General features: G+C 39.6%; 1 protein-coding gene across 1 annotated transcript in view; it reads right to left on the bottom strand.

The window, feature by feature from the left end:
• Window positions 1-282: 282 nt before the first annotated feature.
• ANO5 (anoctamin 5) overlaps window positions 283-24,913 on the bottom strand; it is a gene marked incomplete at both ends in the record, with an annotated part of 46,791 nt that continues 22,160 nt past the window's right edge. The window contains 18 exons of the mRNA XM_079537215.1: window positions 283-504; window positions 1,235-1,340; window positions 2,153-2,334; window positions 3,368-3,573; window positions 4,352-4,482; window positions 4,723-4,820; window positions 5,880-6,049; window positions 7,907-8,129; window positions 8,743-8,817; window positions 12,134-12,285; window positions 13,700-13,760; window positions 13,850-13,955; window positions 15,519-15,653; window positions 16,397-16,563; window positions 17,695-17,808; window positions 18,146-18,430; window positions 19,540-19,608; window positions 23,747-23,860. Coding sequence (XP_079393341.1) covers window positions 283-504; window positions 1,235-1,340; window positions 2,153-2,334; window positions 3,368-3,573; window positions 4,352-4,482; window positions 4,723-4,820; window positions 5,880-6,049; window positions 7,907-8,129; window positions 8,743-8,817; window positions 12,134-12,285; window positions 13,700-13,760; window positions 13,850-13,955; window positions 15,519-15,653; window positions 16,397-16,563; window positions 17,695-17,808; window positions 18,146-18,430; window positions 19,540-19,608; window positions 23,747-23,860 — 2,616 coding nt within the window. The remainder of the gene's footprint in view (window positions 505-1,234; window positions 1,341-2,152; window positions 2,335-3,367; window positions 3,574-4,351; window positions 4,483-4,722; window positions 4,821-5,879; window positions 6,050-7,906; window positions 8,130-8,742; window positions 8,818-12,133; window positions 12,286-13,699; window positions 13,761-13,849; window positions 13,956-15,518; window positions 15,654-16,396; window positions 16,564-17,694; window positions 17,809-18,145; window positions 18,431-19,539; window positions 19,609-23,746; window positions 23,861-24,913) is intronic.

The raw sequence follows: 24,913 nt of genomic DNA, 5'->3' as shown, positions 1-24,913 counted from the left end.
GTCCTTTTCGCTAACATTCCTTGTATTGGGGATCCAAATTGTAGGATTACAAGATTACATTGATTATTTGAAGTGATGCATACACAGAGAATGGTGCCTAAGTCATGTCCTTAAATAGTTTTCACTAAACCTAAAATGCTCAGTATGACTCTTAAAGTCTAAAATCTTTGGACTGAAAGCAAAGGGCTGAAGCTGTCCTACAGCTTTCAAGATGATGCATACTGAGCAAGTCACAGATAAAGAAGCTAAAATGAGCTGAATCCCAAATAGTTGTTTTTTCAACTACATTGCTCTGGATAACTCCATTCTCCCTTCTGTGGCAATGAATTCCTTTTCTGTAGCTCGTTTATCACCTTGACACAGTCTCTCCTTCAGTTTTTCAAGTTCGTACTCATGCAGGATTTTCTGTGTCAAATATTTCTCACGTTTTATCTTGGCTTTCACATCTGCAGGTACATCAGGAATCATCCAAGCTACAAAGAATTTGACGATGAATACAACATGCTGCAAAACAAATAAATGTGTAAATAAATAAAATAAGGAAGCCAGAGGAAATGAACTGGAGGAAGCAGCGTAATGTAAAATAAACCACTCCTCTTTTTGTCCTGAAACAGAACACGTTTCATTTGGCTGTCCTAACTAACAGTGTGTACCTGAGTTGTGCCAAAAGATTAAAACATTCCCTATTATATAAAAGCCTTAATCCCAAACCGTTTGTGAAGTAGGAAGCCCAGGAGGAAAGCATCAGGGTCTGGATTTCTGCATCACTTTCTAATGCCAAGTGTTTCTTTAAAAAAATTCATAATGCCGTGCTGATAGCGATCTGCTGGGGAGAACTGATAAGATACAGGAGGGGAAGTGATAAGGATTACACTTCAAGCACACCCCTTTCCTCTGCAAGCTCTAAAACACGGGCTTCATGCTGCACTGCTAGTTATCCAAATTACTGACTTAGCTATTTTTTAACCAATACACATCACCAAAAAACACTTCCAGGATTTTGAATACAGATCAATTCTTGCAGTCAGTTGTTTTCACTGTTGGTAATCTGCAGTTTAACTTCCTGAAGTTACAAGCTAGACTTGGAGTATCCATGTAGGACCTTGTTATTTGGTATTACTTAGGGAAGAGGCTACTTTATACTCTCAACAATTCTGTTTTTCTGTAACATTAGTAACTACCTAGAAGGTCTATCAGGAGCTAACTTCAGAGGGGAATAACATAGGGAACATACCTCCATAATAATTATAAATGCCAGCTTGGCAGCAAGAATGTGCCAAAACTGCATTGTGTGTAAATATTTCCTCTCATGATCTGGAGGATACCGATAGTCTCTGTACCTGTTGAACAGAAAAATGTGAAATGTCACATTCAGCCTGAGACAGACTACAAGCTCAGTGACACTTACAAGCAAATACAGCTGTCACTTTAGGGACCTTTTCATCTTGATTTAAACGGTCTGTTTCATTTTGCAGGAAAAGGTTGCCTTGCAATTTGTTTCAATCTTATGTTTGTTTAAACACTCTCACTCACAGCCTCAGCTTATAAATGAGGACGTGTGAGAAGTGAAATTTTAGATACAGCTTCCTTCTCTCTTCCAGGCAATTACCAAATAATGCAGGAGTGATGGAACTTACCACGCAATAATTGACAAATATAGAGTAAATGCAACAGATGTTGACAGATTGTGTACTGAACAGACGCCGGGCTTAATGGAAGCACAGTCTCAATCAGGTGTTTACACTCACATGTGTAAGTAGGACAGACACCTGAGGCTTTAAAGCAAAAGCATCACAGAGCTCTACCTTGATTTCAATTTTTTTTTTTTTCTTCACCAAATCAAATATAAATGCTACTCAGGACTTCTCTGAACTTCTTCTCCAATTCTTCTAGAAGCCTCTAATACTTTGACTTTCAAGGCCACATCTCATTTCCACCTTTGGAGTCTAAACTGCCCCTTTATCACAGTTCCATGGTCACCAGAGCACTGCAGCCTAGAATCCTTAGAAAATTTTGGCCAATGTTGCAACTTTAGGGACATAAATTTCAGAACACTGAAAATGATATTTAATTTCTAGTAAGCTACGCAGAACTGTACTGGCTTTTTATGTTATAAAAGGCACAAAATATTTATTATTATACCAACACCAACCTGCATTGTGTGAAACCTTCTGGATTCTCTTTAGGCTTGTTTCTCTCAGGAAAATCTGAGATTTCAAACACTGACAAACTATTGTTTATGTATCCAGACATCGGTGAGACTTCATTTTCAGAATAAGCATAGTAGTAAACTAAACGAGGAATCATATCTGATGTGAATGCAACAATAAAAGCCTGAAAATGAAATTGGAGAAGAAATTGAGCATGAAAATTTGTGAGGGGATCCATAAAGAGTTTCTGGTACTGTGACTGTTACATAACCCAGGATCCACTAAAGTAGGGGTGAGCACAGTCGTCCTGGAAAAGAACCTGCCTTTATCCTCTGCCATAAGGACCAGCTAATTTTAAACACTTGGTGAACAAAACATATGAATAGCTATTTTAAGAGGCAGTCAATCCTTTTCTCTAGAAGAGTACTCTGACTTCAAAAATCATTTTTCCCCTTCTTCTCATTTAAGAAATATCAGCTACTATATGCAGTACAGGACAAATTCCTGGTATTTTTCCCACCCCAAAGCAATAGCATCCTCTAACAGTGATAACCACACTCCTTGGTGAAAACGGAGATGCAAGTTTAAATTCATGTGAGAAAGGCTGAATGTGAATTCAGCGAGGGAACAGCTAAATTATTTGATGAAAGAAGAGAAGCCTTTTTCTCCAGCTGTATTTAAGAAGTCAACTATGGCTTCTGGCACACTTTGCCTACAAACCCGAGATAGTTGAAATGCTCAGGTATTTCACTAGTTTGGCAATAGCTGTCAGTAGTCCAGCTGCCTAAGACATCTACAGATCTGATACTGCTGAATATTCTGCATTACAAAGAAGCAATTCTTGATCAGCAGCCTGCTTTACATTATACTTAATATAAAATACTGACATGCCATTTTGTTTTCAGTGTATAAAAAGTAGTCTGAGCCACTACCCCTACCACCACACTAAAGTTCAGACTGGTTTCTGCCATTTCAAAATGACAGAAGGTGAAGACATGTGAAGGAAAGATTACAGTCCAATGAAATAAGGATTGAAAGCTCCACATATCAGCACATGGACAAGACAAAAGGCTCAAATGGACCATATCTCCATAGGGTGACGTGATAAAGTGAATGGTGTAGATGAAGGAGATAAAGCATTAGTTGGCTTTTAAATCTGCACATTCTGAGCCCATAAAAGAGTGGAAGAGTTGGTTTGGCATGGTTAGCTTACTTACATTAGTGACAACAGACAAGATGGCCATTCCATTCAAGATTTCTTGCCACACTCCTATGCTATGTGCTTTTAGAGCCACGGGTCTTCTGTACTGAGTGGTTAACTTCCAGGAGTCTACTCGAATCTCCAAGATATTATTCATCAGAGCAAGAAGAGGAGCCAGGGGAAAGGATGCCACAAAGAGAGTAATGAATCCAAACTGAATGACTGTAAGCAAGAAAAGAAAACTGTCAAAATCTATCCCTACGAAAGTTCAACTTGCCAACTGCAGACAGACAGCAAACTTCCATCGGGCTGCACAAGTCTTCTCCATTACCAAAATGAAACATCTCTTTCAGAATGTAATAGTCCTCACTGCAGACCTAACACTGCCACTTCATTTTAAGGACAGGAAATGAAACACAACCTCTTGTGTGGTTTAAGTAGCAGATAGCAATAAATCCCAATACAGCAACACACTCAGGTTTTGTAAACAAATTTAATACGCACATCCTGTTTACAGAACCTCTGGAAAAACTCTTTGTTACTCGTGCTCCCCCTGCTGGTCTGCTGGTTCTCAGTGCACACCTAAAACAAATGGATTCCCTCTGATCAGGTTCACAGATCTCACATCTGCAGCACACACCCTAGCAGCAGATTTGGCGCTCATCCACCACTTTGAATTTCCACTGACATCAGCTTGGAAACAAGAGTGGGATACAGACTGAGACAGCTGTTTGCAATGAGAAAAATGCTCAGCATTCAAATGAGGGAAACAGTGTTTACTGTGTTTCTGTGACATCCCTCCCATTCAAAGATGTACAAGGCACCTTTTCATTTATTTGTAATTGGGCTTACCCATTTAATCATTTAGACCTATTAACCCTCTCCTGTTTACCAGATTAAAGTGGTGCAATTTACCCTCAACAACTAGTTGAGATGCAGTCTTCCTGTGTCAGTGCAAAGTACCTTATCCTCATTCTGAATCTGTACTTTTAAAACATACCCATTTCCAGGTATTCATAGAAAAGGCCCAGGGCTCCAAATATCTGCAGATCGTGGTCCTGCTCCCAGCGACTATACAAATTCTCTGGATTACTTCTGGCTTTGCGGCGTCCCCACCAGTTACAAATCCAGCTGCATTTAGCAAGAAAAAGTTAAGAATAAGAAAAGCAGATCAAGCATTCCTTCCTCTAAGCGATCTCCTTGTTTCAATATGCTTTTACAAACATTTTCACAAAGAGAAGCAAAAAAAGTCAAAAACTGTCTACTTTCTATGCAGTTAATTTGCACACATTGTTCTTAGCTTCACCACTGCCAATGCTTGCTACCACTCCTTTCCTTACAACACAGGCATCACAGTGTAAGAGAACTTACGGTACAATGGCCTCTTGGATATTTCCCCAGATCTGTTTGCCAGCCATGACTATGGTGAGCTGAGTCGTCAATTCAATCAAGCAGCCTGCAGGATCACACTGACAGACAGATTGGGGGATTAATGGGCATTAGTAATGGACATTACCCAGACAAAATACATTCTACTGCTGTATAAATTAAAGAAAGGAGAGAAGAAAAGGTCTTAAAAATTATTAGGATGATAATTAATTCTCACCTTGCCTGCCAGCTAAGATACAGTTTTCAGCAAGGCTGTTATAGAAGGGCATTAAATGCTCAGCATGCTTGATAAAGCACATGTTCAAACATAATGATAACTGAAAGAGTAACTCAGAGATGCTTCAGACTGGTCACTATGAGGAGGGAGCAGCAGGATCTGGGTGCAGCAGTTCTCCCACAGCCCCAACCAGGGGAATCTATGGTACCTGAGCAGCTCTGAACACCAGGCCAACCCTGACCTGGCAAGCACCTGCATTTTCTGTTCATTTTCCTACACTGGGGACATTTAAATAACTGCCAGTATTCAGTCTCTGTTGTTTGCTAAGAACACTGTTTTCAAAATTTCAGCTCTTTATTGTGGCCTTCTTAAGAGTTTAGTAGTCAAGTTGTATTAGGAGATGCTCTATCACTAACCACACTATTACTTCTTTGTACTTTGCCTAAAGTTCTTCCTCCACTACTGAGTTCCACATAACACTTCATTAAACATTGTGTTTCATCTCTGTACAGCCAGCATAATTAGCAGTGATGTATGAAAGAAGCAAAGCCTTACAGAGGTGCCTCTTACTAGATGGTTTCTGTGAAAAATCTAGCTATAAGTTAGCAGGGACACCCAAAAACCAGCAGCCATTTCCATTTCTCCTAGTTTTTTTCAGTAGAGAATTACTTTTAAAACATATGGTGAAATCCACTGATATTTCAGGAGAAGTGGGGCCAAGAATAGCACTCAGATTTCTCACCCATGTGCCTGAGAGTCACAACTTTCCACTGCCAGGGTTTCCCTGACTACCAATAGCAGGAAGAGTACTTGGAAGCCCGCAGACCAGACCTGCAGCTGGAAATTTGTAACTCCAAAGGCTGAAGGGGATGAAGAGTTTAATTACTTTATTATGAATTCCACCTTTATCAAGAAATCCTACCTCTTCATTTCGCCAGCGATTAAACATGTAGGTGTATGCACCTGGGTAACCAACAAACTTTCCTTTGAAGAAGGCCACATAGAAGCAGGATGAATAGTAGTTGACAAACTGGAACAGAAACATTTTCATAGTGAGCCTGTTCTCATACTCCATGTGAGTTCTGGGAATCTCTGTGAAATGAGAAAACATTACCTTTATTTTCCTTCATTCTCTCACGGGGATACAGTTTCCATAAATTCTCATCACCCACAATGCCCTTACATCACAAAGAAAATGAACACAAAATCAAAAATACCCTCCAAATTCACTTCAGCAGTTGAAGCACCTCTTCTGAGGCATCCTGCTCTTAATTTACAAGGCACTGGTCTGAGTAGGCAAGCAAGTGGAATCCATTCTTGAACCCATTCTTGAATTCCATTGCCTTCTTCATACTCACAGAATCACAGAATCACAGAATGGCCAGGGTTGGAAGGGACCTCAAGGATCGTGAAACTCCCAACCCCCCTGCCACATACTACCTAATATCATTTGCTTTACCCCCAAATCTCTTATATCAGAAATAGGACATCACAACCAGCAAATAGTAGAGTCTTCTAGAATATGAAAATTCTAATGTTGACAATGGGCAGGATAAGCAATATTTTTGCTTTCTTGCAGAGAATGATGCTAGTGCTGTTTTTGCAATGTTCTGCATACACACAGCTTAAATTGACAGCTGAAACTGGACAGGTCCTTTGCCTCTCAGATGAGAAATTCAGAGTGGGGAAGAATGGTGTAGAGTACAGGCTGCCTGGGGAAGTGGGAGAGTCCCCATCTTTGGAGCTATTTCAAAGATGCATGGACATGGCACTAATGGACACGGTGTAGTGATAGAACTCCATAGCAGGGGTTGATGGCTGGACTTGATGACTTTGAAGGTCTTTTCCAACCTGATCTTCTTGGCTGTTGACATCACTAAGCCTTTGCTTAAGGTTTGCCTACTTCCATAATCACATTATCCATCACGTTTATCTTCTTAAGGTAGCAGGCAGCCCTAAGCATATTATTAATAACATACCCTGTTAAATGCTAACATACACCTAATTCAGGCTAGAAGAAAGGAGAAGAAAGTAAACCACAAAAATTCAAGTTCCCCTTCAGGAAAATATGTTGACCTCACCAGTCCAGTGCTAAAGTCATTTCACATTTGAGTACTGTCGTGTTGACTAAGTTTGTGGTTTAAGTTTGTGTGATTGAAGAACAGAAGGCATCCGACATCAGCGTGCTATAGAGCAGGCAGTGCTCAGAAAGGTGAGGTGGTTTTTTAGGGACAGAAGCCACACCTCTAAGCTTCTGACAGCTGCATTTCATAAAGCTGCCACGGGAGGGCAGCAGTCCCACAGAAGTAAATGAATTCCTTTCTCTCTTAACCAGAGGCAGCACTCTCTTAAGAAATTCATCCCCCACGCTTCCAAGCAGCAAAATAACATAACTGAGCCCTTATGATTGTCATTCGTGCCTTCTGAGAAAGAAAAGAAAGATCAACATCTGTTACTTGTTCTGTCTTTTCTTGGTCTAATTTGGTCAAGTGAGGCATTCAACACACACCTCATGCAAGAACTTGTGTACAATTAATCAAAATGAAGGCAACGTAAGTCCTGTTAAGCTTCTGTAACACACACCTTCCAATTCTTCTCTCTACTTGTAAAGCCTCAAAATGCAAAGATAATCACCCAACTGTTTTTATGGCAGCTGTACAAACCACAATCATCACCTAATAATTTTCAGCTTCCTAAAAACTCAATGCATAATGATTTTTAATTATTTTAATTATGTTCAGAATTGCGATTGACTCCATCAGGCTAGTTTTAGTACATGCAAATGCAGCACTATGAGAAAGGAGCTTACAATAACTACTGAAATGCAAGGAAAATGTTTAACATGGCCACAGATATCAAATAAAGTTGCAAACAATAAACTACTCTGTTTTCAACAGGTTCTACCTCCAGCCATTCCTTCTGAGTTCTGACTTCATTTACACAGCTTACCCATATCAGTGATCCAGACAGCTATTTTCTCATATATGAAATTCAGTATCATGATGATGACAAAATTGAGGCAAGAAGCTGTGACTGAAGTTGCCAGCTGAGGGGTCAGTAATCCACTGATGGGCTGCAGAGTCTGAGTATTTTCCATGAGGCTGGCGAAGGCCGCATATACAGCCAGGCGATACACGATCACAGCTATCATGCTAGCTATAATCAGGGACACCTAAAGGAAGGACAGATTTCAGACACACAGCTCAGTATAGCCACAACACATGCATCTTTTGAAATAAGGTCAGCATCATGCTTTACGAGTTATATGAATTTTATGAGAAATTCAATTCTTTTTGAGTTCAGCAGCACTGAAATGCAAAATAGACAAATAATTTGTTATATTAGATACATTAAAGCACTAAAATTACTTTGTAAGCAGAAGACAAGCGGAATTGTGCAGAAGGATCTCAGAAATGGAAATGGGTAAGACAAGTTAGATTATACTGTCCACCCTGAAATTCACTCTGTGGATATTTCTGTACTTCACAGTAGTGAATAATTATATTTCGTTTATTTACCTTTGCTGCACAATTTTTTCACTAGAGCATGTAAGTCAGAGAAGTTACCCCTATGCTATAAGATCTCTTCAAATTGCTACTTACTGATGGATTTCCAATGTTTCGTTTCTTTGCCCTCTGAATTGAAATGCATTTTGCATGACAGCAGGAAATCAGCAGAACAGTAACAGGTGGCAAGCTACCACTCTAGCATGTGTTAATACCATCATTAGTGGTGATCAGCAACTGTGATAGATGTTAACGTGATGATTCAAAAAAGATGCTCACCCAGAACAACACTGTAGTTCCTGAGATGCAGAACCGCACAGCCTGGCTAGTTAGAGGCAAATAAGGCTCCATTTCCTGAAACAGTCAAGCAAGCACAGCACAGTTCACAAATCTATCATCTTATTCTACCTTCAAGCAGCACACAGAGCTCACAACAGCTGTGTGAAAGTAACCACATCCAAGGAAAACTGCTCAGAACCACTGCTCTCTAAAGGAGTAGATAGGATAGGATTTTGAAATTTTGAGCAGGAAAATAATAATAAAAACCATCAGGACAGAAGTGGCCATAACAATGCTAAGAGTAAAGATGGTACCTGGAAAGAATGGTTAAACCTTTGCAAAATATCAATTAGTAGATGAAGGAAAAACATCAACAAGAGGACAGAACCCTTACTGTAATGCTAGGTAAGCTGTCGTAGAGTGCTGAGGTCAGAACTGGCCTAAATTTTAGGAAATTAATGCCAAGATTTCACAAAACAATCATTTACTTGGATGTACCATGTTTTTCCACACAGCCAGAAATCATTTTCCTCCACTCCTTCAATTTTAGAATTGAAGAAATGGCTACACTCATTAGTTGCCCATCTCTGCCACAGCATCAGGCAGCTAGGTCTTACCCAAAAGAGTATTCCCACATAGCACAAGAACAGCTTTCCATGTTGGTGTAAAGGTCTCTCTTTCTCAATCAATTCTAATTCCTAGAATACCACATCGCATGTATTAAGAAATGCTCATTTAAAAATTAATGCCAATGGAATATAATTTAGTAGCAAGTAATCTGAATTTGATAAATCTTCAGGCCAGAGCACCGTGGCATACTTCTGCCTCTCTTGGACAAAGAAACCCTGGTTACTAAAGGCCAGCACAATATTAAGCACATTATCATAATGATTCTGCTATAATCAGCAAAAGCAGACTTCAATTCTGTTCTAGTTAAATTGTTGAGCACCGTGAGGATGATGCCAATACTATTTTAACAGCAAATGAGGTGCTAATTAAAGCCTGAAGATGGCTAATTTCTATTTCAGTGCTCCTAGTACTTTGAATCATGGCCAGGAATAATCATAGAATCATAGAATGGCCTGGGTTGAAAAGGACCACAATGCTCATCCAGTTCCAACCCCCTGCTATGTGCAGGGTCACCAACCAGCAGACCAGGCTGTCCAGAGCCTCATCCAGCCTGCCCTTGAATGCCTCCAGGGATGGGGCATCCACAGCCTCCTTGGGCAACCTGCTCCAGTGCCTCACCACCCTCTGGGTGGGAAAACTTCCTCCTAAGGTTTTTAGGTTCCTCCAACCTAAACCTCCCCTGTCTCAGTTTAAGACCATTCCTTGTTCTATTACTATCCACCTTTGTAAACAGTCAGTGCCCAGTCAAGTACAGGAAGGCCACAATGTAGTCTCCCCAGAGCCTTCTCTTCTCCAAGTTAAACAGTGCAGAAATGGTTTTGCAAAGCTAGCCTTGGGATGCAAGAAACTCAGTGACCTGCATCTATATCATCTTACCCAGTCTGCAGAATTAATTTATTTGAAGTCACTGCTCAGTATTGCACATTATCTAATGTAGTGAAATTATATTATGGTGTGGCCAACCTGCTTGGTTTGCTGTAACTGGGAATTGATAAGGATCACTGCTAAACCCAGCTGCACAAAAGCTTCTGAAAATCCCAAGGTAATAAATTTATGTGTCATAAAATAAAGGATTGTGCAGCCATTGAATTTTTATGGCAAATGTTAATACATAGTTGTAAAGCGCAGAACAGTGCAGTATCTCAGTCACAGATAAAAACATATCAAGGTCCAATTTCTATCTCCTGAATGAATTCCAAATAGGTTGCCTGACTTATGAGAGCAGCATGAATGTAGAGAGAACAGCCTTTTCCCTCAGACAGTTACATTAACCCGTACCATATTTGACTGCTGTGGGTGCTTCATTTCACCAGCCCAAAGGTTTTGGTCCCCACTGTAGGTAAGCACTGCCCACAAGCCAGGCCATTACTTCCCTCTCCGCACACGATCATGTTTTGCTGCAGCACAGGACCTCAGAGCACACTAGGGCCATGAACTACTTCTGATCTCCCCTCTCCTTCCACGGCAGCAGAACCACAGTTGTTCCGCTGTTTTTTGCTACTGCACAGCTATGGAAGGAAGTGGAGGTTTTGAACTGAAGTGTACACAGGGAGGCAAACTAGCACACAGCACACAGCATGTAGGCACCTGTTTGCAATTAGCTGAACTAGGTTGGCAGAGCTACACTCAAAATGATAGCGCTTGTCTTCAAAGATCTCTGTATGACTGCAGCGTGCAAGCTGCTGGTATGACAGCAAGAACGTTAATGCTGAATGTGTAGAGGGGGAAAGAGAGACAGAAAAACTCACAAGAAATAAATTTAGCACGTGTATTTCCTAATAAGAATGGAGACAGACCTGAAAAACAAGTCTACTGTTGATGTAACAATGATGCTTCCCAAACTCTGACTAAGTTCTGTTTGGTTTTTTTTCTGAAGACTGAGTTACCTTATTGTACTCGTGATTAGGAAAAGTACATTATTTATACACAACTCCAGAATAAGGAAGATTGATTTAAAAATACTTCAAATTAAGGTGGTGGATGTTGCACTGAAACTATCTAAGCCTTAAATTTGAGAAACAGTTCTTACCTAACTTAAATGTAAATGAAGATGATTAACTTCTAGTAGGTATTAAGACTATTTAGCATAGTCAAAAAGCATGGTTAATTATATCTCTATTAGATTCCATAGCATGGTCTTCATCTCTCTGGTGTTCCCCAGCAATGTGTTTGTATATCTGAGGAAAAGCCACAGCTGGTCACCCTGGTCTGTCTTTAGGTGAAGACCACTGCTCCCTAATATGCTGTAAAAGGATGAGAAAGAGCGCTTAGGAAGGTGTGAAGATTTCAGAGACAGCTGTGCTGAAATGTAAAGGGCACCATAAAGATGGTGTTAGACATCCGAAAGGTACAGACACTGCCTCTGTCTTCCTGATTTAATGCATCAGTTTCCTGGGGAAATTTAAATCCTTAGAGGATAATAAATGAAAATTATTAACATGTGCTGTGGTTTAAGAGATGGACCATGCCCATCATGTGAGAGGCTGAAGTGCAGAGAGGCCTTGCTTCCTGTTCATTTCAGCCACTGAAGCAGTGCTGCCCTGGGGCTAACAGCCCCCTGGACGGCAGGGTCATTAACTGCAGCATGCTAGCACAGCTACACTGCTGCCAGTTGCTCTCAGCAGAGAAATCTTTTCTTCCAATGCAATCCATACGTGTTGCATGGATCTTTACCTAGTGATTAGATACAGAACTCACACACTATCAAACTATCTTGGCAGCACACAACTGAATGTGTGTGTCCACCCAGTCTGAATGTTACCTGAGTAACCGGATTCTTCTTTTTTTGGGTACATTTGGCCTCATACTCTGGCCTCAGCTGGAGTTGTTGCTGTTCCTCTTCAAAATCAACCAAATCCCACTCATATTTCAGTCTTGCTTGCCGCCTCTTCCAGAACTCCAAGAAAAGTGTAACTGTTGGATATGTTAAATATAGTTAAAACAGAGAAATGAAAAACCTTCTGAACCAACTAAGCTTGTTTCTGTACTTCAGGCTGTTATTTTCTCTCACAATATGACACATCTATTTTTATTAGCTACCTTTTGAATTTCAAAGCTAAGACTTAAACAAGTTTCAGTACACGTATTAGTTAATTTAACTCCAGAAGAGGATGAAATGGGAAATGCCAAGTCAGGAAATGGCTATTGGTATGGTTATAACAACCATGCTCAATTACAGCTGTCATTACTCCTCACATACAAATAATAATACAGAATTAGGAAAAAAACCCTGTGATAATTCAATTGATTGCTTGTGTATAATTGTGTAACACGTGAACAACTGTTACAAGTAAGCAGAGCTGTTTTCAAATATTACATTCAAGGATTTTTGTTGCTTTTGGATGGCTATTTGACATGATGGTCATTCCAGAAATAGGGGACGTTCAATGCTTTGTATGGTCAAAAGGGAGCTTGGCTTTAAGTTTGTTGTTTAATAACATTATATATATAGATATTAGAAAGAACTTGTTTGATATGTAAACAGCTATAAAAGTTACATTATCATATAATGTTTTAAAAGCCTTCTGTAAACTAATTTAAAATGTAAACCTTTGGCCATCTGATTGCTCTTATTTGAGGTGGAGATTCCGTAGCTTATACAGCCAACAGGAAACCTTATCTTTTGCAGTTCCAAAGTCTTCTCTTGGTATTTCCTGAATGAGTAATCTATGTCACTCAAAGGCTAGAGCTTATAACCACAGCAAGTTTAGGGAAACAGCGATACAAAATCATCTTATTCAAAATTATTTTTCTGAGAAATCTCTGAAAAGGTGACTTGCTAGATCCTTCGATAACAAATACATTAGCACACAGATCTGTGTCTGTTAATGGAAGACTTGTAACCAAAATGAAGACTTAGTTGTATCTCATATAGTGTTCCATCCAGCAGACATGGTATTTAGGGAATGAGAAATAACAATCTTGGTATCCTGCATCTATAAGGACGGATGAACGGAAAAGAACTTATGTGCAAAATGATCTAATTTTAAAGTCTGAGCCAGTTTCAGTTAGTGTGAGCCCATAATTACAGGCAGTCTCAGAAAATTCATCTGTTTCCACATCATCGAAACCCACTGTAATCTATAAGCTTCACTGCAACAGAATCCAAGTGATTTTCATCCTAACAATGCTGAAAATGCACTGTAACCTATAAACTTCATTGGAACAGAATCTAAGTGATTTTCATCCTAACAGTGCTGCTAATAATCACTTCTGCACTGGAGGCAGGATATTAAAGCCATCCATCCTCCTTCTTCACACCTCTCTCAACAGTTTGGTCAAGATTTCTCTACTGCTTTACTTAAAACTTATTAGCAAATGTACTCACCCCATATGCCCATGAAAATGGCAAAAAAAAGAGTTGCCACGTTGTCAAACAAATGGGAATACTGCGACAGAATACAGAGGAAACATTCAGCAACAAACCAGTTTTCAGTGTGAATAAACATGAGAAAGGGCTGAAGAAGCAGGTACAGACCTCTGAGGACTCACAGGTGGTGTTCAGTCTCCAGTACTCACACTCTCGGTCACAAAGAGGACACATGATGATCTCTCCTCCAATTGCAGGATCACAGATCTCTTTGCTGAGAACAGAAATGTTATATAGTATATGTTTTTACAGCATTTTAAGAGCTGCTATATGAAATGTATTTCCTCAAAAGCAAAGATGTTGAAGCTTCTTTTGTTGATGTTGAAGCTCAACATCTGCACCTTAACAGAGAAGCCAAGGGCAAGCAAAGAAAAAGAAGCTGTTACAAGGAGGCTCACTAGCTAATCCCCTGGCTTGGGCATTCTATTTTTTTCCAGTAATGAAACAGAAGTCTGAAAAGAGCTGTACTGCACTGCTCTTATGTGAGATACAAACCACATTATTTCACATCAGGTTAGTAAGATGCCCACAACACCTTCTCCAAAAGAAAGTGTTAATTCAGATCACCATTTACAATATGATTTACTACTTGAATTTAACAAGCTAGTGAGTGAATTTTATAATCCAGTGTATACCTCTCCTGTCCAGAGAAAATTGAACATACACAGCACTATTCCCCAGTGAATTCTGAATGTAACTAGTGCAAATCTCACAGTGACAGAATAGAACAGATGAGAGCAACTGTATTCTGTGCAGAGATAAATGTAAGCAAAAAGCTAGCTCCTGAGTTCTAATTTGCTACCTTTTGCAGTTTACACTTAACGTTTTATCAAAGACTCCTTAGAAAAACCTAAAGCTCACCCCTCTTTTCTGCCCCACCCAAAATCCTTAAATACAGTAAATCTTGGGGTCCTTGAAGAAACCAATAAGTTTATTTAAAAAGAAGAAGACTCTGGCTTCTGCCATAATCAAGTCATCTCTGATGGCAGAACATTGCTGACCTGTACTGCACTCGTGCTTCCAGCAGTCAGCAAAATTGATGACCTACATAAAATGGTCAATACATACTCCATGAGTCAGATTAAAATATAAAAGCATAATGCAATGATATGCACTTGAAAGAAACAATTTTAAGATATGTCAGTAGTATTCTTTAGACCTTATGTACTGTAGGTACTCTGATATTAGAAGCTGTTGCCAAATGGCAATAAAATACTGCTTTTCAACTACAAGTTGAGTTTCATATTTCCAGCCTTTAGCAGAGGCAGAAGGGCTTGCTTTTGCTTAGGTTTTGGAGTGCTTTCTGCTGGACTGCAGGAGCTGCTGTCTGATCCCAGTGCAGTAGAGACCTGTACCTTTTGCTGAGCATCTCAAAGGCATCTTTTCACACAGAGGGTGGTGACACACTGGAGCAGGTTGCCCAAGGAGGTTGTGGATGCCCCCACCCCTGGATGCATTCAAGGCCACAGGCTGCACAGGCTCTGGGCAGCCTGGTCTAGTGGATGCTGACACCGCACATAGCAGGGGAGTTGAAACTAGATGATCATTTCAACCCAAGCCATTCTATGATTCTATGATTCTAATAGTTAGAATAGTCAGTTTTCTTCTGAATGTTCTGACTGTAAATGACCACCATTTAGGTCAATGCAGATAGGTGAAAAACAAAATTATTTGCTGAGTTTAAAAGCTCATTACCCATCTTTCTACATGAACAATGTTTTTGCTTTACTTAGCTTTCACCATTTCAAGCTCAGGAGATTTTTAACATTACACTCACCTGCTCATATTTTCATCCATTGTAAACAAGCCATAAAGAAAACAGATTACACCAACAACTGCAGCAAGGAATAACATCTCAGTGTAAAATCCTAGCCAGGCAAAATAGATTCCAATCTTTTCACCATAGTACTTCCTGTGTACAGAACAAACAAACAAAAAAAACCAAATCAAACAATTTGAATGAATAATACACATTGCTTCTTTTCACCCCCCTTCCCCACTCCCACATCCTCCACCAGAGCGCCAGCTTCAATCATTTTCCCAAGAGGATAACGTAAATGAAGATGCACTTTTTCATTCTCCATGGAGTCATAGAAATGGGCACAACAGTTCTGATCACACAGTTAGAATGTAAAGGCAGTTTATCACAGAAATAGACCTGGTTGTATGGCAGAAGGGCAGCTGCATGAATTCAGTGATGCGGTCGCTACTAAGCTGATATGAGACGAATCAAAGAAATGTTGGGTAAGGTTAGCTTAACATCATGTTTAACACTGAGTATGACTCAAGCTTCAGAAAATGATTTCATCAACATTTTTTCAAGTCTACATTGAAATTTGAAAATTTCAAATCATTCTTTAAAAATTGTGGCAGATATTTATTATAAAATGAAAAATATTCCCTTATATGCCTTCACATCTATCAATTCCAGGAGTGCTGGCTAGCCTGGATAAGGCTTTACTTGCAGAACAGCATTTTCCCAGTTGCTAGTTAAAACACACACTACTTCCTCCAAGTACTCAGTGCCCTCTTATGTGCCTGATTCTCACCAGGTCTTCACCAAATAAAAATTTCCCAGCAAGAAAAAATTCAAATCTGTAAGCTTATTATATTCAAATTGGCTTTCACTGTAATACAAAGGAGACAATATTTTACCTGATGAGATCCAAAGGCTGCTCTTTATAGAACCGCAAGAAACGGGCCCACTCCATGTACAGTGTGTATCTCTCATTGTCACAGTTTGGATCACTTGCCTTTTTCCAGTACTGGCACTGTGAGCAAATCAGAGGAAAGGCAAAACAGCTCATCGACAGATTCAAACACTAAATTGAAAGAAGTGAGCATTAATAACGTACATGTCTTAACAGGCAATTAAAATAATTTGCAATTCACTCAACCACGCTCTCCTTCAGCACTTTAAGAAGAAACTTCTTCATATATGCATGTTCTGAGATAATCTGCATTTGCAGTAAACATCACAGACATTAAAACAACCTGTTCTGGTGGCCCTGCATGTGGCAGGAGGGTTGGAGATTCATGATCCTTGAGGTCCCTTCCAACCCTGGCCATTCTGTGATTCTGTGATTCTGTACTGTATGGGGAGACTTCATGCTATGTTACACCAGAGCTGCACTAGTACAGCACATGTACTATGATACTCATTTGCTTCAGTAGGTTACTGCAGCAAATGGTTTTTACACTAGTGCAGTGTATGCAGCTGCAGAAGTTCCCAGAAACAGAAAAAACACCATTTCACTCCCGATTCAGGAAAAATAATGGAAATTTAAATCCTTTCCTCTATAGCTCAGAAGCAGTCCTTCATTACATATTCCACAGCTGAAAGCATTTCATTGAGAGCTGTACAGAGAATGTAAGTCAGAGCTGTGTTCTGGCCCTTGTCATTGCATTAGCATGTACTCAGTGCTGTGGTTTTTTGAAATTGAATGAAAAGACACACAAAATGAAATTCTGGCACTAATTTACTCTAGTAATGTTCATCATGTATGGAAAAGATTTTCATAGTACTGCTCCTTACTGTGTTTTGGTGCTTCCAACAGTAGGAGGTACTTTCTGGCAGTAGTACAGCCTAGAGTCACATCAGCCACACTCTCTCCCTATAAATTTAAATTTATCTTTCTAACATATTACCACATAATCTGTATCATAAACATTATAGGAATACACTATGGAATAAATTTCCTAGAAATTACGGGACTGACTTTTTAAAGTAGACCCTAGAAACTCATCAGTGGGAAGAAACCTCTCAGAACATAAAAGCCCAGCAGTAAGACTGGCAGATATTTCTTGTGTACTGCAAAACAGAATCAACTACCAGGACAAACTGAAGGGATTTGAGCACATTTTCATTTCTGCTGTAAACTGCAATGTCAGAGTAGGTGAAAGATAAAAAACATTGATAAATACTCAAGAGAGTGGAATGCTAGAATACTTACATCGTGAAGAGGGTAAGCAGCTGAATAGGTGCCATTATTCAGCAGTCTTTTAATCCCAAACTTCTTCTTCCCTTCTTCTGTTCCATACGGACATCGTGTAAGTATGTAATTAACCTGAGATTCAAACACATGAATTTCAGTCCTTTCCTGCTTTGAGGCCATTTAACAGAACTGTAATGGCTGTGCACTGTGTGTAATCTGCAAGACTAATATGTGAAGGAAAAAGCTGTTCTTCAGAAGGTCCTTCTCTGCATGACCTGCTCTACAGAAGTGCAGAAGAGCCACTTTTAAACACATTAATTCAGCGTTCTGAGAAAACTGTGCAGACATCTAGGCTTCCTCATATTTACCCACAGGCACAACAGCTTACATTCTCCTTCCCTGAACATATATTCCTACAGTCAGTGTAAATCAAAGTGTAAATGAAAGTGGACAGAAGCCACATACGTACTATTCTGTTTCTCATGGACGGCGAGAAGAAAGTGCTTTCATCATTAATGAGGTACAGCTCCTGCTTGTCCTTGCTGAACGGTGCAGTGAAATAATCTGGCTCTGGGTGCATCACCTTCTCAGGCAGCCTGAATGGTGTAAGCATGCAGTCCAGGGGGTTCTCCACCATTGAGGGAATGTCATTTTCCTTGATGGGAACTTTAATGTTCAGCACTTCTGCATATGTGATCAGAACCTCCCACGGGGCATGGATCTTCACAAAGTAAATTTTGCCATCTTCAGATTCCTGTCCCACAGAAGTTAAAGCTGACATCAGAATTACTGTGTTTTACTGCAAGATTTATCAGTATAGTTGTTAGATGCTGCTTATTTCTTTTTACAGTTTTGAAAGCTTCTCTTTTTTTCAGACTTTAAATTTTAAACATTGAATAGGTTATGTGAATGGCTGACGGTTAATGCAGGTAATATTTACATCACTAAATGCTTTTCAGACTACATTCACCTTGCACTGCAAGGCCTAAGCACGCTCACTGCATGCTGAGGGCATTGGAAATGTGAGGGTTCACTGTGCAGCACTGCCACTTGGCAGCCCAGCTGCCCTGCAGGTTCTCAGGGCGATTTCTTTCCTGGAGGAGCAGTTCTTATACAGCAAAGCAGATCAACACTATCAAGAGCTGCAACATCCATTACAGCCCTGCAGCTATGATAAGGAATAATCTTATTTTGAGGCATCACCCTATGTGTGTCATCGTAGCATGTCACATATATGCACACAGAAGAAAGTAGACAGCAGATAATGTAACATATTGCTCCACGAATCTCCATCTAACGCTGTATAGCCTGGACTTCATCACAGTTTATTTTGCCTCACTCAATCTCTGGAAGAAAGAAAAATCTAAAAACATACTGAATGTAAAAGCAGCATCTTCTGCTCTCCACTTAAAACCCAAACAGTAACACAGATCAAACATCCTGAAGTTGTTACACCAGGGTTTGTCCTTATGGGAACTGCCACATCCAGTGAGCAGATGTTAATCTATTCACTGTCTCCCAGATATGTTGCTAACTGGTGAGATAACATCTAGCTGTGACCATACCCTACACACAGGTTTAAGCTACTTTGGAACCGATTTCTTTTTGTTTTGAATTCAAAAACAGTCACTTCCTCCTGAAACATAATGGCTTTCTTTGCACAGTCCTTAGGAACATGCCTGGAAAAATAATTTCACTAGACAAATATAGCTAGACTTAGCTCAGTCACGCTCCACTGAAATCTGCTAGAGCTTTTTGTAATTTTTCTTACAAGGCAACAAAGTGCTATATGCTAAGTACTTATCTGCAGGTCTATTTGTTTAGTACTAGTTTCTTTCAAGCTGCTTTTTGTTCTTTTCCTACCTTCTTGTCTTCTGTTTCCAGTTCCAAACCAGCCTTCTGCAGATTGCTCTCAAATTCTTTTCTTCTTTCCTGAAGAGAAATAAACACATTTTATTTGCTGGCCAACTCACAATTGCTCCTAACCCACTGGTTAGAAACAGGTTTGTATGCTGCGTGATCCTGTTAAGTGGACAAGCAAGCCAAGTCTTGAGCATTTCTGAGTTGGTGCAAGTGTTATCATTAAGATCCAGCAGTATTTCTAGTAGAATGGAAAAACTAGATAATAAGAAAAATTTTGGAAGCATTCAGTTTGGGGTTAATGTTATCTGTTAACGTTTACAGTGTCTCCAGTTTAATAACCCTACCTGATGCAAACGTTCAGGTACCAATTGCAGACAATTCAATGTGTTTCATAAACAGCTTAGCTGGACAGGTAGATAAGGCTACAAAATGATCATGTGGGAGCGCAAATGTGCTTTACCTGTGTCAAGTCAACATGGACTTCAGGCAGAGATAAGTAACTGTGCCTGTGGCAGTATGCAACAGGCATGGAGATATCCTGCTTGAGCCCTGCACTTCTGCCAGTAATTGTAGGCAGTGTCTTCAGGCAAGAACGTTTTCCTCCCCTCTTTCTCCGCAGGAGCAGTTTTTGCTCCTATTGAGAGACTGAATTAATTTCCCTTTAATTGCATAAAATTTGCTGAAGAAGTGCCAGAATAACCGCAAGCTATACTAAATACTGAGCCCTGGCCTCATTAGAAAGCAGCAGATGGACAACCAGTTGATTTCTTGCTAAAACTTGCAATGATGTGTCATGTGTTCTCTACCACAGTCTTACATGATGTTTTTTAAACACACACATCATGAAGGAAATAAAAAGCCAGCGTAGTTTACAGCCAATTCCCTGTTACTGTGTATGTGAGGAGCAGGCTGCCCTATTTACATTTGAGTTTGCATAAAGTACTTGGATCAGTGAATGCAAACTGAGGAACAGCTCTCAGATCTATGCTAAAATGCATTGATACTTTAACTATGTTACTAGCAAAGCTCTACCTTATTTCTAATATCTCATTTTGCCAAATATATTTGATCATTAAATTAGACACTAGATAACCTAGCAAATAGGTGAGCTTCATATCCAAAGAGATGTGCTGTTCTGGATGCCATTTTCCCCCAACAAAGCACACTGCCTGTGTTCTTTCCTTGGCAAACCCTAGAGGAGATCCAACATCCAAGCCAGCTCAGGCTTCTGCCAACAGAGATGCTCTCAGCCAGCTCTTTAACCTGTGCAGCTTAATCACTGGCAGAGCCAAAGGACACAAAAACCCTGTCTGACTTTGCTTCTCTTACTATAGACATAGCAGGATAAATTGAAATGCCCTAGTAGAAGTTTTACCACCTTGCTCTCTTCTCATGTGCCACCTTCCCTGAAACACTTGTGAATGTAGTTCCCAGCCACCTGACACAGCCATCTTTCAAAGGAAATCAATCTGCTGGAAAAATAAACAAACAAAAAAAAAATTTCCCCTCCTTTCTATCCAAACACTCTATTTCCTCTTATTGTTAGCAAAGGCTTAAACTGGACAAAAGCACCCCTGTCCCAGTGCCATTTTCTTTTGTGTTTTAATATATATGTATAACAATCTTATATTCACTACCTTAACCATAAAAAGCTACACTTTTGGGGCACACATTTGGAGTTCCACTTCAGACCCTGCCCTGCTATTCCAGTGGGATACAAAAAGCCCTGTGGGACAGACAGTGATGGCAGGCCAATCCCCTTCCTCACATTTGGCTTAAGCACATTTCTTAAACCTCTCAGGAGCAGCAGTAAGACAGAAACTCCATTTTCTGAGACAACTATGGCCCATATAGGGTATAGAGCAACCTAGCACTCACCTTTCCAAGCTCTGCTGTGGCTAGCCGATGGGCTCGGGGAGGGTAGCCTTACCTTCTACGTATCTGAGCTCAACAAACTGCCCTGAGAAGATTAACAAGGCAAGAGCCAAAGTCCAATAGCACTAAAATACCCAATGCAGATGCAGCACTGCATCTTTAGTTGCCCAGGATGGATAGAAAAATCTATTACAGATCCGTTCCTTGATGACAGAAGAATAAAGCCATTAAGTTTTCCAACATATTTCTTAATCAAACCCTCACCTCCCTCACTCTCTTCACTTTTCCCTTTCTGGCAGGCAGGGAGCATCAACCTTACAAATAACCATCATGCCTTGGTCCTATGTGAATCATTTGTTAGATATGTTTTTGGAATGTTATTTTTTCCATATTCTCATACATTTTGATGTATCAATAAAATACTTCTGATTCTCTGCTCTTTAAGGAGAAAGAAAGCTGCTGTCTCACCAAAATATCATCATAATTTTTTTATACAGCGATCTTGTGGTTAGGATTTATTCATGTAGACTATGGAAGGCAAATACAAAATAGACTTCAAGCTGGTCAGTTTCTGGAACGAACAGCTGGTCTCATGCATCTGTATCAGGGACATGTTAAAACACACAAAGGAGTTATTCACCCCCTTCTTAGAAACGCAGAATAAAGCTGTTTCCTTCAGACAAGGAAACAGAACCCTTTGTCAGACTGTTTTTCTCTTCTGATGAACACTTGCATTCTTAGCTGTTACAATTTGATGCATCACTGTGCTGCAGTAACAGAAAATGTGCCATTGCCAGCACAGGATCTCAAACAAATTCCACAACCTGCACTACATCAATATTTAAACAACAACAGCACAGTACTCCTGAGCACAAAAGCCTCCATTCATTTAAGGCATGTTCATTGTACAAAGGTCTTTGCTGGACATAAATACAGGGTACATTTTGTTTTCTCTGCAGATTCTCAAGGACCATGTGAAAGGTGCCCTACCAGTGGCACCTGCAGAGCTGACCTGCACAGACACAACCACAGGCTTCCTTTCAAGGAGTTGCCAACACTTGTGGTAAGAAACATAGAGAATTAAATCCCACAAAACTTGATGTAGGTTCTGCAATTTCGTAAGACAGAGGCTTCTTCCTATCAAATGCATCTCTACCTCAAAAAGGAACTATAATATTAGCCGCTAGTTTTCATGTGGTCTTTTTTTCCTTCAGTAAATAATGACACACTGGCTAAGACTCCTGCCACCCACTAATGAGCAATAAGAAAGAAAATGCTGCAACAACAAAAATGAGTAATTAGACTGAGCAACTGGCTCATCTTCCTTCCAGCGTTAGGTATTGCCTAAATACTCCCCATTTCTTCCCTCGTGCTATTTGAATATGATTAATGGAAAAGGTTTATTTTAAGAGTTGCTTTCACTTATTTTGCATCAATATATATTTCCACTCTCTACATTGACTGGTATTCTCTTCCCTCTTTTTAACATGCATTTTACTTTATGGTAGAAAAAGGAATCTAGCCAGGATTATGGCCTGACAAATAAGCAAGGTGGGTTTGATAAAGCATGCCCTTGTAAGAATCTATGTTGCCACAGGAAATATTGCCATTCAGGCAACTAGATCTTGCTGGGAAACCCAAGGATGATCACCAATTGACATTTTAGAGGGAGCCCTTGCTTGCTTGTTCCAGCTGTAGTGTACTTTGTTCCATAGGAGGTTCCTTATCAAAGTCACATTAAGTATTTTACTGGAACATATGTAGAGCAAATAAAATCCAAGCAAAAGCTCAGAGAGATGCTGTGCTTATTCAGTAACAAAAGAGTCCTAAATAAGTCTTAAAAGAAGAATTGGATGGATTCTAATCTAGCTCTCTTTCTGCTAAAGGAAGATAAGGATGAAAAATCAAAACGCTGCCCATTTGCACAAAAGAATATATGTTATTGCTACAAGTAACCTGGATAACATCTTACTTAGAAGAAAGTTCCTCCATTAACACTATACAGATGTAGGCTCACTAAGGCCTCATCTACTTCTAAGATTATTAAAAGAAAGCAAAATCATTTGGCATTAAACTGACTGTATAATATATTGAACGACCCAAACAACTAAGAGATCAATTCAGAAAATGAAGTCCCGAAAATCCAATGAAATTGGTTCCAAACACACAACAGCACACTACACAAATTTCTGTACACAGAATGGCGTTTTACACATTTAAGAGATGTTTTTACAAAGTTCAGTTCCAGTTGAGTGCAGTGATTTGAAAGGCTTAGCAATTGATATTTAGATTACAATAGATAATTGATGAGACCTCAAAAAAGCAAACTTACCAACTTCTTTTCCCATTCTTTATTAAGATCATCCACATAGGAGAGAACAAAATCAATCCTCCTGACACCATCCCTGAAGAATATTGAATCTTTGCTTTCATGTCTTTTATCGATCTGCGGAAGATATGGGCACATGATTAAGAGTCAAGTACTGCTATTGCTCTAAAATAACAAAAGGCAGAGCAGTTTTCTTAAAGTTGCCTCAGTTTTTCAGTTTTTTCATAGCTGAAGGCAATTTTTAACAAGGCCTCTGTGCAGTTGCAATCATTTTCACATTAACTGACTATAACCACAAACATCACATGTAAATAGCTGGTATACAAAGAGTAAACGCAATGCATGCTAGTGTAGCAATGCCTGTGAACAATGCTTTCATTTCTTACACACTTTTTAGAATGTGTCACAAGTGATCAAGACAAGCATTATTCTGCAGTATAAGATTTTCTGCAGTTAGGAACACCACTCTGCACCAAAGCATTGGAGGGCACAGCTCAAGAACTTGAAGCAGGCAGCAAGAAGTGAAACCCCATACATCTCTTTCTATGCAACAAGAGTCACTAAGGCCAGCTACTACAGAGAATTACGTCCCAGAAATGATCATGTACAAACTGGCACACAAATGACACAGTGGTTGTATTTCAAAATTGTATATTTACTTCCCTGAAGAAAAAAACAGATGAAAAAAAGAGACACATTAATGCAACAGGGAAACTGATACTCTGATTGTACTATTGAGGCTCATGTTTTCATTTATCAGCATATATGAATTTTGTATCAATAACACTGATCTTATGTACTAATTGGCCAGGTTGGATGGGGCCCTGAGCAGCCTGGTCTGGTATTAAATGTGAAGGTAGATGGCCCTGCCTGTGACAGGGGATTGGAGATTCATGATCCTTGAGGTCCCTTCCAACCCGTGCCATTCTGTGATTCTGTAATAGGTTAGAACAATTAATGTTCAGCAAAGAAAGATAATTACCTCCTTCTATTATGAAAATTAATATTAGGTAATATTATTTACAATTGCATCCCCATTCAGGTTACAAATTGCCTAAAGGACTCCAGGTTCATACGGCAAAGAGCTCTCTATAGCAGATAAACACAGGGCTAAATTTAATTCCATGCTAAGGAAGTTGGTTGTTTACTTTTATTTAATGACAATCAACA

This window comes from Tetrao urogallus, assembly GCF_951394365.1.
Source record: "Tetrao urogallus genome assembly, chromosome: 6".
Lineage (NCBI taxonomy): Eukaryota > Metazoa > Chordata > Aves > Galliformes > Phasianidae > Tetrao > Tetrao urogallus.
This window is presented reverse-complemented; position numbering and strand designations above follow the sequence as displayed.